This window comes from Watersipora subatra, chromosome 2 (genome assembly GCF_963576615.1).
Source record: "Watersipora subatra chromosome 2, tzWatSuba1.1, whole genome shotgun sequence".
Lineage (NCBI taxonomy): Eukaryota > Metazoa > Bryozoa > Gymnolaemata > Cheilostomatida > Watersiporidae > Watersipora > Watersipora subatra.
This window is the reverse complement of record NC_088709.1, coordinates 57277221-57290311: the sequence shown is the minus strand read 5'-3', so window position 1 is coordinate 57290311 and position 13091 is coordinate 57277221. Positions and strand designations below refer to the sequence as shown.

Below are 13091 nucleotides of genomic sequence, written 5' to 3'. Positions count from 1 at the left end.
ACGTGATAAATACAATACAACAATTGGCATTACATTGCTGCTAATATCTTAAAACACTAGCAAAATTTTGCATAAGCAATATCAGCAATAAAGTCATTAGTGATAAAAAATATATTACACCAGTGCATATTACTTGTCGCATGAACTGAAACATGAGTGAAATACAGAAATACAGCAATACTGACATATTGCGGCTAACATCTTAATAACATATGCAAAATATTGTGTCAACAATATTAGGCTTATCAGCAAAAATTATTGATGAAATTTCATATTTTGTTTTTTGTAAAATAACTAGATATACACTAATTATATATCCTGCAAACAGCAGTAAATGTATAAAGAATACAGGATATGGTGAAAGGGATAGCAATACGAGGTCAATCGGGTGCATATTATATGATTGGGTTGATGTTCATATGTAAAGATTAATATGAGTGGTCGCTGCAGCGGCAAATAAATGTACATTTAATGGTTAATTCACTGACTACTAGGGCAGCCCTGAAAGTGTCATTAATTAGAACTGCAGGAGTTGTGTGTATTTGCTGCTCAAGCCTAATGTTAAACCAGCATAAGAAATAAAATAATCTGTAGAACAACATGACATCTGCCATCTTTATCTACAATAAATTTAGGTTTGCAATGTCTTTGTGCATTCATTATACAAGTCAATTTTTAAGAACCTACCATTAAATGGGAGTAGATGGTAAATAACTTTTCGAGTCTTCAATTATCTCAAAGCTTGGAATTATTTTTCACATCCAACTATTGACAATGGATACAAGAATGGATTTCTCAATTAGAGGATGGGCTATGGATGAATTTATCCAATGACAACTAGCGAGTTTACCCTGACAAACCGGAATGCTGCGCTAGATAAATTTTAAAGTGGCACGGCAAGCATATAGACATCGTTTTTTGTATCTGATATCTAAAAAACGTGTAGTGTAGAAGTTATCAATCCTAGCAAATCAATGTAGTATGTTTTGAAACTAAGCAGAGGGCCTTGAATGGTTTTTTAATTCTTTTTTAAATGAATTCGTCAAAATTCAACATTGCAACACATGCAAAATTTTCATCCTTCGCTATATTTTGATCTAATCACGCTCTGAGTAGCAGTGCAAATTGTGATAATTGGCTTACACTAGCAAACAATTTTCTCTCGAAAATATTGAAATGCAATTATGACGGGGAAGCGCCTAGTTTTAGACTTTACAAACTTATCATAAAATTAAAAATTGTGGTCAGTGTGATCATCTCTTAGCACAACTGATATGTCTTAAGTTTTCAGTCAAGTACAGATTCAAGTACAGTAATAATAGTAATACGGTGTTACACAATATTTTAGTAACGTACAGTGACAGTTGTGATAAAAATGTTCAAAACAGTTTTTACTTCGTTTTCATGGTATAAATTTGTTATGAATTGAGTCATGCAACACAGAGATTATAATTATACAAAATCTAAGGTTTTACAATGCTTCCTCTTAATTCAATTGAATGACACAATTAAATTTACTCTTTGGTTTGGCCTTGCAATATATGTAGCAATTTTATGTAAGCACTATCAGCAAAAACCTTGAACAAAATCCAAAATTTAAATAGGGCTATACCAAGACTACCAGTTGAACATACTAAATGGAAAAAAAGCGTGTTTCAGGGTGATAGTGAGGCAATTTGACTCTTTCAAACACAATAAAAATAGAATTGATGAAATTAATAACAGGCTGCTAAACGAGTACCTGTGTATCCTCATCAAACGCAACGTAGTTTTCACCAACTTTGTAACTGACAACTATAGGTTCGACTCCAGGCAGTGGGGCAGAGGTAACAGTTACCAGCACGGCTACATCACTCCCAGTTTGGCTTGTTTTAGTGATAGTATACTTAATGTAACCACCCTAGAAAATATATATATGTTAACATAAATACAGGAATACTTGCAACGTATGAGCAAAACAAAAAGGAGATACAGCATAAAATTTTCACAACTTTATATAATTATAATTTTTTGTCTTTAACGTATACCAAAATTAATTACAGATTTGTATCAGTTAGTTTTCCATCCGCACAATGACATGTTGAAATACTTATGATTATGCGTTTCAATTTCTTATCATGAAAGACCTTGTATATGCATCTGTAGCAAAGATTTGACTAGCTTAACCATTTTTACAGTTTTAATGCAGCTAGACATATATAACTTGTTATGCGTCTTTTGTAACACATAAATAACTTTCATGAAAGCAACACAAAATACTTGATGAATGTTATACTATGTTGACTTTCAAGATTTTGCAACAGCTATATAATGTTTCTTGCATTGATAGACAGCGCCATAAAATCTTTTATAGTAAAAACTTAGGAAATGGAAGTTAAATAAAAAGACCCCACAACAATATTAGATAAAAAAAGTCCTTTTCTTACGATTATTCAACTACTGTAAAACCTGTATTTAAACGCCACCTTGTTTTAAACAGCACTTTTATTTGACCGTCACAATAGAAGGTTAGAAAAATAGAGCAATAATTACCCTAATTACCCCGATAATTAAACATCATCGTTATATGACCGCCACTTTGACAATCGTCACACTTGTTAGTAATAAAAGCTACCTACATATGTATGTTGTAACAGAAAACCATTGCTATTTCGATAGACTTAGGGTTCAGTGGACCAATATTTCATGCATTGATCACGTGTTAAACACGTGGATAAACACTCTTGGGTCATACAAACTACGAGATTAGGCCTACCTAATGTACCTAATAATGTTAATACCTCAACATTCAATTAAAACACACCAACCAAATATTTGTGTGTTAAACTTCCTCAGAACACCACGAGAACGTATAAAAGTCGGCAGAAATGTCAAGCACTTACGAATCAGAAGATGCTAATTCTTTGAAAAGAGCGCAGTATGATCTACTCGTTCAGCTGAATGTTGTTGCATGCGCTGAGATATACAACAAATCAAAGGCAGGAAAAATGCAATATGGTTCCTCGTTCGTGTGCCAAAGATTGGACCAAACAAAAATATAACTCGCAGCTCAGTTGAAAGCGCCTTCCCATAATTTCTTATCAAGCAAGCAACTCCAATATGCGTCGGGCTAGGATGGTTTTTTACGACAAGGATTTCAAAGATAAACTCATGAACTAGATTTGTCCGCAACGTCAAAAAAAAATTTGTGTCGGTGTGATGTTGATTTAAAGCAAGGCGCTCACTTTGTCACTATGTGAAAATTTCTAAGCAAGCAACGGCTGATAGAAAAGGTTTTTGCTTCCCAACAACTTCGTCCCACGTTGCCCAACGACGACTTGCAAGAAAGAGTCAGAGGAACACACTGAGAAGATCATAAATTACTAACTATTCATCAAACAGCAGCATTGATCATCGAACTAGACATACATCTATGCTGCAAACGAAACAGTGGTCTATTTGGATTACTCGATTCCCTTACTTTTGACAGTTTCAATGGTTGAAAATATAAGAATCTGAGTGGTGGCTGTGCAAACAAGAGGTCATGACAAGTTACCCATTACTTTAATGTCGACAGCTTGGTTTAATTCATTTAAATGTTGACCATTTACATTGCTAAACAACAAGCGACCAATTAGGAAAACATTTAACAAGTTTAAGAATACTCTCAAGACCTCGTAATTTAAAAGCTCATCACAAATTTACTAATTGAAATGGTCATTTTCAAGATTTTGACAGAAAATGTTGTTCATGCATCTAGCCCACATTTACCCGTGAACAAATCCTACACCCATTTGGTAACTCACAGAGTTACCGAGAAACCAAATGTAGAAAGTGGATAAGACAAAACTTCATCTACCAATGGCAACCATGATAAAAACATCGAGTGAGAGTGCGCAAAATGATTACATCAGCCATATTCGGATATTCATATTCATAACCTGACCAAGGCCACTACTACATGATATATGAAAATTCTTCTTGCAAACTGAGTTGTAGGTCTGCTCACCGCCTCTCCTTGCAGCGTAGCAACAATAAGCTGTAGTCTTTGGTCTTTAGTTATCGTAGTTGTGAGGTTCTTCTCCGTCTCTACGGTTAGATTTACATCCGAATTGTAGTCAACAACAATCTTGGTATCTAATCCGATGGTCTCATCCAAATCAACTGTAGATTCAAGTGAACCCTCACCAGCTGGTATAACAAACTCTTCGTTTTGGACCTAAAAGGAGAATACTAGATTAGCACTTGATCCAAATCATTGCAGACTTGAGAATTAGTTTAGTCGAGAAGCACATCAACTTCTACACTAGGCGACAGAACTCTTGGGTAAAACTTAGCTTGTAATGCAAACCTATTTTGAATGGGCGCATGCAGTTTTACTAGTTTGTGATGTCATAGCTTCGCATAAGTAATAATCAGCTTGTTCAGACAGTGCAAAGGCTATAAGCTACAACGCTACAACTCAAGCTGTTGGTTGATAATATTAAGTCTCGCTTGCTTCGCTATGTTTACTTGAGATCTGCAGAAACACTTGTTCTCTGTTTAAAAAATAATTGTTTATTACCAAACTCTTTTATTAAAAACATCGTGAAATTTTGAGAAATTCTTCTTGATGCATAGAATAAAGATTTTGACTGGTGAGGCATATATCTATCCAAATTTTAAATCGTATGTAAAAAAAATCTAGGGTTTGACTGTGAGCCAGGATGCTTCTTTTTTATTCGGATAACCGGACAAAAGGCAATCGGTCGTCTAAGTAAGAATAAATGAAAGGACGATAATGGTTAAAAAAGTTAAAGAGTAAACAATCAGACCATTTTTAGGAAAAAACTCAACAATAAATTAAAAAGTCTTTGGGACCACCAAGAAATGGCAAGAACATAATACTAACAGTTGGGGTGACAGAATCACTCAAACGAAGAAAATATTTCGCAGCCCAAAAACTATTTATTTAATTACTTACATTAATTACCATCATGCAAGGATATTTTGGTTTGCTTTGTCGAATATCAGTTCCTGTATATTACAGGCATTCACTCTACTTTTGTGAATAACAGCATGAATTATATTGAATGTGATTAAAGCAGTTGTGACCTTTTCAAAATGTTTCAGTGTGAAAAAGTGGTAAACCAGAGCACCATGTCATTGATAATTTGGCGCTTCATCAAACTAATAAAAATTGGTGATTAATTGGAACGTTATTGTTAGCAGAGGCATACTATTAGGGTTTACTATAGGGTAACATACTATGGTGTCAGTTTGTTCAACGCTGCAGCCTCTGGAGGCACTCCCAGTGAAAAACTGTCGCAACTCTTGCTGGGAGAACACATCACTCACAAAATTCTCAGTTCCGCCAGTTTCTTCTGCAATTTCAACAAGCTTGGCACCTTGTCTGCAACAGAGCATGACAATAAAAAATAGTTTGTAATAATTATGTAATTGCAATTTAGGCGCTAACATATGAAGTTAAATTGAGATTAAGAATTTTCTGTCTGACTTTATTTTGTGTTTTATTTTACCGTATATCCCTGCGTATAAGGTGATTTTAGATCACCAAAAATTTACCAAACTAAACTCTGGTTGAAAGCAAGCAAGATATCATTACGCTCACGTAATTATAACAGCAACAAATCGAGTTTCAAAGATTTTGAGACATTTTTTTACTGTTATTAATGAAAGCAGAACATGCATGTAGCACTTTGGTTACCACACCGCTACCATTAACTCTTTCGCTACCAAATGATATTTTACCGAGACAAAATTTCAGAGCATCTGGTGCCATAAAAATGCTTTAAACGTGTTTCCCGGTGAGTTCGGACACCTTTTTGTTCTCTACATACTACTGTGGTTGACAGGTTGAGCATGTGCTGAGTCAAATGAGTGATCACTATTACTACAGGTTACAGCATTATTATTACTGCTAAAATAACTAATCACTGTCATTACTACCTTGTCCAATAGATAATCATCAGAACACTATTGGTCTACTAGTTGTGCAATTTATATAGCTGCAATGTGTCTTATCATCGTGAAGAACCAGCTATAAAAGTATTTTTGCTAAGCAAAGCGAGGGTAGGGCATGAGATGCAAACATGTTTTCCGTTGGCTCACCGTAAACAGATGACTAATTCCTTTAGAATAAGCGGAGACATACTAGACTAATGATACAACTACTGACTAATCGAAAAGTTTTGTAATAAGCCGACAAAAGTCAATCGTTTTCCGCAAGCTTCTGCTTTGATATGTATTAACAGTGTGTTACAATTTATAGGGTCGGCTTAAACATGAATTTTTATAAATTCCGTGATTTTAATGCTGTTTTTAGAGCCTTTAGTGGGGACAAAAAGTGATGGCTATTGTCAGTTTCATCACCTTATCATTGGCCAGACAAAATGGAGCGTGTTTCTATCTGAACACAGCCAAAAAAAAATTTGGAAGATCATTTAGATATAATAAACAGCTTGACAAAGTTTAAGCAAAAGAAGGCTACTGAAAACATTTAAAGCGATTCCGTAACGGCATAAATCGGGAACAGTAATTAATTTTAAAAAAATAAGGGACTAGACACAAAACAGCCATGTCATAGTAAATAAGTTAAAGGTTGACTTAGGATCAACTCTACGTAGAATTATCTGATAAACAAAATGAGATTTAAGTAAATTTTCACCTTGGCACACTACATAACTCCAACATACCGTGTCAAAATATTAAAATTTCATGTTTATATAAAAATTCAAATCAAAACTAATAACAAATCAGTGAGCAGCTAAATAACTATGCTCTTCAAAAGGAGCTGCAATTTGATTGGAACTATTACCATATATTTACGCCAATGACATTTTCAAGACACCTCGGAATTTCCCAGGTAGTGCAACTTTATAGGAAAAATAGCACGCATACTTGAAAGAATCGTTTTCATTAGCATTTCATCATCTAGTTTAAACTTGATGTAATCAAAATCTGTTTTGTTACCAGAAAAATAACCAAAAAGTTTTTGATATTTTACAAGCTTACATATGTAGCTGTCCATGAAAAAAAGATTGAAATCGCAATATCTGCCATATTATTACCTAGCTCTATAAACGCCAGTACAACATTGAAACATTATACATAAAAAAAATTAAAGTGATAACTTGCCATAGTAATAAGCCTGTCATAACACTGTTGCCAGAGAACAGAAACATTTGCATGGAAATTGATGTATTAGTAGATTAAATGTAGTGAAATTGTAGAAAAGTTAAAAAGCATGTGACAGTCTTACTGAATTTGCCAGTACTGCCAATGAAGTATTGTCAGGATCTTTATATTGTAACACGAATCAGCAACAATTTCATTGATGATAGATGTTGAATAACAATATAGCTGTACCGCTATTTGCATTGCTATTTATTACTTAAAAACAGATTACACTTTAACAATGAGATCATTTACAAACATACTTTAAGTTCAAGATATAAATTAAATTATCGAAATAAAACAGCCTTAACGTTATTAATAAACAAAAATATTATCTAAAGCGTTTCATAAACAGTTTAAAGATATACCATAGGCTTTTGTATTCTTGTTACAAATGAGAATATATCTGTCAACAGAAAATTAGTTGTTTGCATGAATAAGTGTTGTGATTGTTGTTCAAAAAACAATACTGGATGCAATTATCACACATTAAAATGAATAAAGTTAACCGGACATGATTATCATTGTCATTTCAGTTATTCATAGATGCGTCAGTTTTGTTTTCTCCGACATAGACCAATACTTTAGTTTTGAAGAAAAGCATTGGCAACATCCAGCCGATTTTATATGCGTGAGTAGCCAGGCGTTAAACCCTTTTTCAGGTAAGTTCTTTAGGCTACTTTTGTAGGCAGCGGGCAAATTAATCTATCAAAAGTTGAAAATTATTAAAATTGATGACTCATGTTTATTAATATACCTATTTACCTAGACCGGACATGTCCAAAGTCCGGCCAGGGGGCCAAATGCGGCCCATGCGTGATCAATTTTCATCCGGCCACAGCCTCCGTCCAAAAATCAATAACGTCTGGCCCGTGTGTAGACTTAATACATTGATCAGCAGCGCTGTTACCTGCATGTTCTAACTGGCCACAGACCAGTATCGGTCCGTGGATCAATCACTACCGGGCTGCACAATAGTTAGTTATTTGTTTTACTGTATTTATTAACCAAGTCTAGGACGAAAACGACCTATGTATGGGGTTGTCTATATATTTACTAATATGATAGCAATCTAGTTTGTCGTTAGAGATTGTCAGGTGTTTCGACAATGCACATAAAATAAGTAGCTGCGCACTTATTCATAAATACTTAAAGGCGATCTATTAGTGTAGGCATCCGAGTATCGATATACCAAGCTTGTAGTCATGAGTTTTTGTTTCGTCGAAAGCTATCTTTTATCCTAAACTCAAACCCAGGTGATGGGCGGTCAATCATACACCCACTACTAATACAAACAGTAAAGCCATTGTTTTGTTTTATTTTTAGGTTCATAAAATATTTTGCAATGGTTTTCCTTTGCAGAGTAGACAACGCTGTCTAAAAAATAAAAATAACCAATGTAAATTGACATTAAAGGTAAGAGCTCCCTATTACTTTTTGTAAAATTACCATTATCTTCAACCATAAAAGGAGTGTAATTGATAAAGTTAAAAAACTTGTCCAAACCAATTATGGATCAAATTTACAATTACATTACAATTAAATTGTATTTATCTTTTTAATTTACTGTTACTACGTTTATTGTTATTATTATTGTTTCAACCATCGGTTTGCAATAAAATTGTCAAGTGTTGACCGGTCTGACAAAACACTCTTGACAATGACAAAATCGTCGCTATACCACAGTGCGCTAAAGTTTTGAGTGACAAAAACATTGTTTTCCTTGTGAAACAGTTGAGCAATGATCAAATTGGCTGCCACCAGGGGATCAAAAATACAATTCAAAAGCTTTTCAGCAGGTAACATATTAGAAATAGGTCTTATTTTACCCATAAAGCACTGTATCAATCGTTATTCCATCAGCTTTTATTGAAGGAATGGCACTTCCAACATTTCCATCGCCGTCTCCAATTAGTAATATTCTGCTTTCAGCAAGCCTCGCTCCCGCATAGTTTCGCAATATCTACAGTGTTTGAGAATCTTATACACGCTTAAATAGCGGCTATATATCTTTCAGAATGAGTGTGCGTACATATGAACATTGAAACGAGCATGTATTTCAAACTATTCTGACAAAAAGATAGCAACCGTATAATTTCAGACTGACAGTGTGTAAACTGTGAATCAAGCTCTATTCAGATAAACAAGCGCAAACAGTTTGACAAAAAAACTGAGAAACTTAAGCCATGTTCTTCCCATATTAGACATGATAAATTTTCCTACGACTCACCAAAAATTGTAAAGTTGTCATTTATCATTAGCAATGAAACATTATTTTAGCTATTTCTACTAGTAATTGAGTGAAATTTGTATGGAAAAGTTTGCCAAAAAGATTTATTTTCATAAGATTAATTTTTATCTGTGATTTAAATTAACAAAACTATAAAAAATCTATAAACAACAACCTCAGTGACATATTGAAGTTATTGTATTAAATTCAGAATTATATAGTCTTCTGAAGAGCAAAGAGCATAAAACAATTGTCAGTAATATATCAAGTGAGCTTTTACCCGCTGACACTCGTTGAGACCAGCTTCTATATTTGTTCCACCACTCGCTGAACGTGGCAAAGCAGAAATAAGAAATGATCTGTCAGCAGAACTAGATATTTCTTTCATGTCGGCAAGCAAATCAGCACTGCTTTCAAAGGAGACAATTCCAACTGCAGTTCCATTCCTCAGATAAGTCAAAATATATACACTTGCTGAATCTGCCATAGTCCCAATCCTGTTTGCTGTCTGCAATACATCAACCTTATAAGATATAGATAATGGCAAGCATATTATAGTTTGGAAGTAAAAAGTACATTTGAGACAAAACATACATGTAGCTGTTTGTTTTGTTCAACCTCATTAGCCCATTCTAGTTCTCAAACCTTGAGATCATGGTTTGTCAATAAAACAAAATTGTAAAAAAAACTTCAAATTTATGAAACTATTTATGAAAGTATCAAAACCTTTAAAGTTTGGTTGAAAACTGGCTGAAAATAAAAATGCTTAAATGTGTTGCTGTTTAAAACAAAGCATCACATTACAGTTACACTTTGACATATGAGTGTCCAACATACAAAAAAATCAAGATACAAGCAAATTTTTGAGCAAGTTTCTGCCATAACATACGAGAAACCTTTCCGGTACAAGCATATGAACTGGCTCTCGGTGGTCAATACACTGCCAAGTATGCGGAAGGTCACTTTTGAAAACACCATCGCACAGTCTTTCTTGTCAAATCAGTTTTAAAAAATGTTTTGAACAGGTCGACTCTATAGCAGCTATAGCGAGTCAAAAAAGCTACAAACCATAAGAGAATAAATATAACTAATAAAATAATACAAAATATGAAAACGAAATTAGAAGTGAAGTTACTGTAAAATTAAAACTTATTTTACAGTGTGTATTTAATAAGCTAAATTCAATTAAATTAAATTTCAAGATTATGCTACCGCACAAAGTTTCACAAAAATGTAGCTACCGAAGGTGTTGCCGTCAGGTCTCCCTCACACTCCCTCTAGCCACTATGTACATGCATTACTAAACAAGGTAACGTTACATTTTAGTGCAAATCATGGTTCTTATAAAATCTTTATAAGAAGTTTTACTTTCTTACAAAGCAAAATCGACCTGCAAGCCCAATACACTGCATATCTTACAGATTACATACACCCATGCTTCCTGAGACATCCAGGCAGAGGCAAACAATATCCTGAGAGCAAGTCTGTACAGGTGCAGCAGTAGTAGTTGTGGCAGTTGTAGTGGTTGAAGTGGTTGAGGTGCTCGCAGTTGTGCTAGAAGAACTAGATATGGCTTGTGTAGAGGTGGTAGGTGGTACAGTCACACCAGTGTATGGCTTTTTTACAACTCGAAACAAAGGCTGAGGTGGCGGCACCGAGCATTGGTTGAGGGTGTTGCAGTCGAATGCTACAGAATTAAACTATGTGAAAGTGAGGATGTTAAATTTCAATCCTTTAACATAATATAATCTTACTTTCATGTGTGCTTTAGCTAGCACAGTGCACCCTAGATATACGATTACCCTGATATACGATTTTTTCAGCTTACGAAGTTGAATATTGTGAGATCTTCACCTCGTCATACGAACTTTATTTCACCATACGAATTCGAGAAAAGTTTCGCCCGAGTTAAAATTTGGCGGTCGGTGAGCTCATAACGCAAGTTGAGATAACAAAGATGCCAAAATATGGTTCGCCAAAAACATTTTCAGAACATTGAGAAGAGACACAATGAGCGACTTTTCTCAGGTCAGCATTCCGGGTGGGAAATTTTGTGTAAAATACACAAGCGAGAGCAAATGTCCATTTTTAGCGTTATATTCTTTTTTACTATAAACTTTCAGTCAGCATACGTTTATAACTACAAGTATCTATATTTAATTGGTTAGCTATGAAATCTGAGACCGTTATAAATGTTACATAAAGGAAAAACCATTTCAATGTCAGCAAAGTTGGATGTCGTAAATAAGAAGGCACCCGTATTGTTAATATTGTCGAGGAATATGATCGCAACCAATCAGCATTTGCAATTATTATTAAAACAAGAACTCCATTAAAGCAAGCACAATGAGGAGCTTACAACTGACGATTTGAAAGAGTTGGAAGGCCATGCATGCGATCAGCATTCAAGAGGAGCAACTATTTAGTAGGGCGAGGAGGTAGAAGATACAGAAAAACCTACATCGGCAGAAATAATTCAAGTGTTTCATTTACTGATGTGGACTGGTACATAAAAACAATGCATGTATAATATATATACAGTGAAACTCGGATAAATCGCCCTCGGATATATCGAACACATGGTTAACTCGAATGGATTTGCTTGGTCCAATCCCACGCAATGATAAATGGCTTTAGATAACTCGACCGAAACTCGTTAACTCGAACAGTTTTTTGCCAAACGGCTACCGAGACGGTTGTTACTATCGCTTTAGAATATCACTTTATTCCAAGCCATAGAGATAAACATCGACTTTTAGTAGTTCTTAGGCCTCGTTATTACCAACATCGGCAAATATTTTCATTAACGACTTTTCTAAAGGTTTGCAAAAATCAAATTTTACCAAACATCCGCTTAGCGATAAGCCCTCCGAATGCAAGAAAAGCGAGGTAAAATTTGGATAACTTTAAAGTAATACCGGCAAAATTGATAATGGGTTTTTAATAGTAAAGCAGTTTTGTAATAACTGACTTACTGCAAAATTGACCTTGGTTAAAACGCTCGGTAGAAAAATACGTATGTATTTTTTCTGAGCGTTTCAACCGCGATCAAGTTTTGCCAATTTTAATCTGAGAACGTCCTGGCAGTCACATCACCTAAAGCAACAAACAAATCTCAAGTGATAGAAAAATATCTATACTTTCTGATTAAAAATATTTATAACTTCACACGAGAGACCCTTTAACTTGCAACAAGCAATCTATGCTTTTGATTGATATATAGTTTGTATATGTACATGTATCTACTGATAAATACGTGCACTTATGACTGTCCTAATAACTTGAATGCTCTACTAACTCGAACACTTTTGCTCGGTCCCTTGAAGTTTGAGTTATCCGTGTTTCACTGTATATGTGTATGTATATATATATTTATATATATATCATTATTTATCTTCTTTGTGTGGCATGTTTTCCATATTTTACACATTTCATTTTATATTTTATTTGTTTCATTTTGATTTTAAGTTATATTTTCTTGTTTAACTATGTCTTTGCAGGTGGGCCTGTTCTCTACTATGTAAATACAACTCATCGTATGTATGCAACTCATATATACATTGTAATTAGCTACTCAAGATAGTTGACGCATCCACATTACTTTTTGGAACATGCTAAAGCCTTGTCATCTAGGGTATAAATACGCACAAACTTTGAATGTATGGTTACATTGATTCTTGTGCACATTTCATACAAAACAAACTAC

The 13091-nt window shown here is 34.4% G+C and overlaps 1 protein-coding gene across 1 annotated transcript in view; it reads right to left on the bottom strand.

Moving 5' to 3' along the window:
* LOC137388359 (calcium-activated chloride channel regulator 1-like) overlaps positions 1-13091 on the bottom strand; it is a 54776-nt gene that overhangs the window by 17121 nt on the left and 24564 nt on the right. Inside the window, exons 9-14 of the mRNA XM_068074846.1 lie at positions 10816-11072; positions 9666-9893; positions 8985-9118; positions 5227-5371; positions 3989-4198; positions 1742-1900 (exon numbers count right to left, since the gene is read on the bottom strand). Coding sequence (XP_067930947.1) covers positions 1742-1900; positions 3989-4198; positions 5227-5371; positions 8985-9118; positions 9666-9893; positions 10816-11072 — 1133 coding nt within the window. The remainder of the gene's footprint in view (positions 1-1741; positions 1901-3988; positions 4199-5226; positions 5372-8984; positions 9119-9665; positions 9894-10815; positions 11073-13091) is intronic.